General features: G+C 50.0%; 1 protein-coding gene across 1 annotated transcript in view; it reads left to right on the top strand.

The window, feature by feature from the left end:
* Dcdc2b (doublecortin domain containing 2B) overlaps positions 1-1,165 on the top strand; it is a 5,470-nt gene that overhangs the window by 2,000 nt on the left and 2,305 nt on the right. The window contains exon 2 of the mRNA XM_021161240.2: positions 339-390. Coding sequence (XP_021016899.1) covers positions 339-390 — 52 coding nt within the window. The remainder of the gene's footprint in view (positions 1-338; positions 391-1,165) is intronic.

The following is a 1,165-nucleotide window of genomic DNA, read 5'->3' as shown; positions in this document are numbered from 1 at the left end:
GGAGGCAGAGGCAGGCGGATTTCTGAGTTCGAGGCCAGCCTGGTCTACAAAGTGAGTGCCAGGACAGCCCGGGCTATACAGAGAAACCCTGTCTCAAAAAACCAAAAAAAAAAAAAAAAAAAAGGTGTGTGCCACCAATGCCTAGCCAAAGGAGTGCTAGAATTAAAGGCATATGCCACCATACCCATTGCAAAGTTGTCAAGGGAAAGGTCAACCTGCAGAATAGACTCCTCAGACCAGCCATGATGATGATAGAGTCTTGGCTTTGGTGGGCATAAACCTGGATGGCAAAGGTTTACACTTCCTTAAGGTGACCTAGGACCTATCTGTCCTTTCAGCTATTTGCCTCCTGGAAGGAAACACCCAGGTGGAAAGACTAGGCAACAACATGTAAGTCCTGGGGTGGGGAGGGGCACTGTCTGTAGCCTCTCTCGTCCCATCTCTCCTGGGACTGCTCGAATTTTGAAAAGGGTTCTGGAAGCAGCAAGAGTTGTGATTTCAGGGGGCACATCACACTCACTCTAGTATCTGCTGCTGTCCTGGGTCATGGGACTTGAGGACACTATCCCTGGCTCAGTCCCAGTCTTTTACATCATCTCCAGGCCATGGTCCCCAAAGGAATAAGTAAATGGTAACACACAAGGGCAGAAGACAGGAGTTATGTGACCCAGGAAGCACAGATGCTCCTGTCAGAGAGGTGTGACCAGACTCATCCCCGCTCACTCACTCTCCTGCACAAGTTTGGGTCCTGCCTGCTCACCCCATGTTTAGAACCACCCAGTCTCAACCAAAGTCCTGAACTTCTGACTTGAAGAGCTGACTTGGTTTCAGGAGCCTCTTGTGTCTCAGCGCCCATGTGATGGGGTCTTTGAACAGTGGTTACCAGCAGACGCCCCCTGCTACATCCAGTGAGTGCCAACCTCAGGGAGCGGGGGAGGGGTGGGGGAGGGAGGTGTAGACTTGTGCCTCCCTGAGGCCAAGAAAGTAGTAGGCTCTTTTTTCAGGAGCCCCAATTCCAATGGAAAGATTAAAAACCCAACATGAGAATGGTTCTTGGACCATTTGGTTCTTTTTTTTTTTTTTTTTTGGTTTTTCGAGACAGGGTTTCTCTGTGTAGTCGTGGCTGTCCTGGAACTCATTTTGTAGACCAGGCTGGCCTCGAACT

The sequence above is a fragment of the Mus caroli genome, chromosome 4, assembly GCF_900094665.2.
Source record: "Mus caroli chromosome 4, CAROLI_EIJ_v1.1, whole genome shotgun sequence".
Taxonomy (NCBI): domain Eukaryota; kingdom Metazoa; phylum Chordata; class Mammalia; order Rodentia; family Muridae; genus Mus; species Mus caroli.
This window is presented reverse-complemented; position numbering and strand designations above follow the sequence as displayed.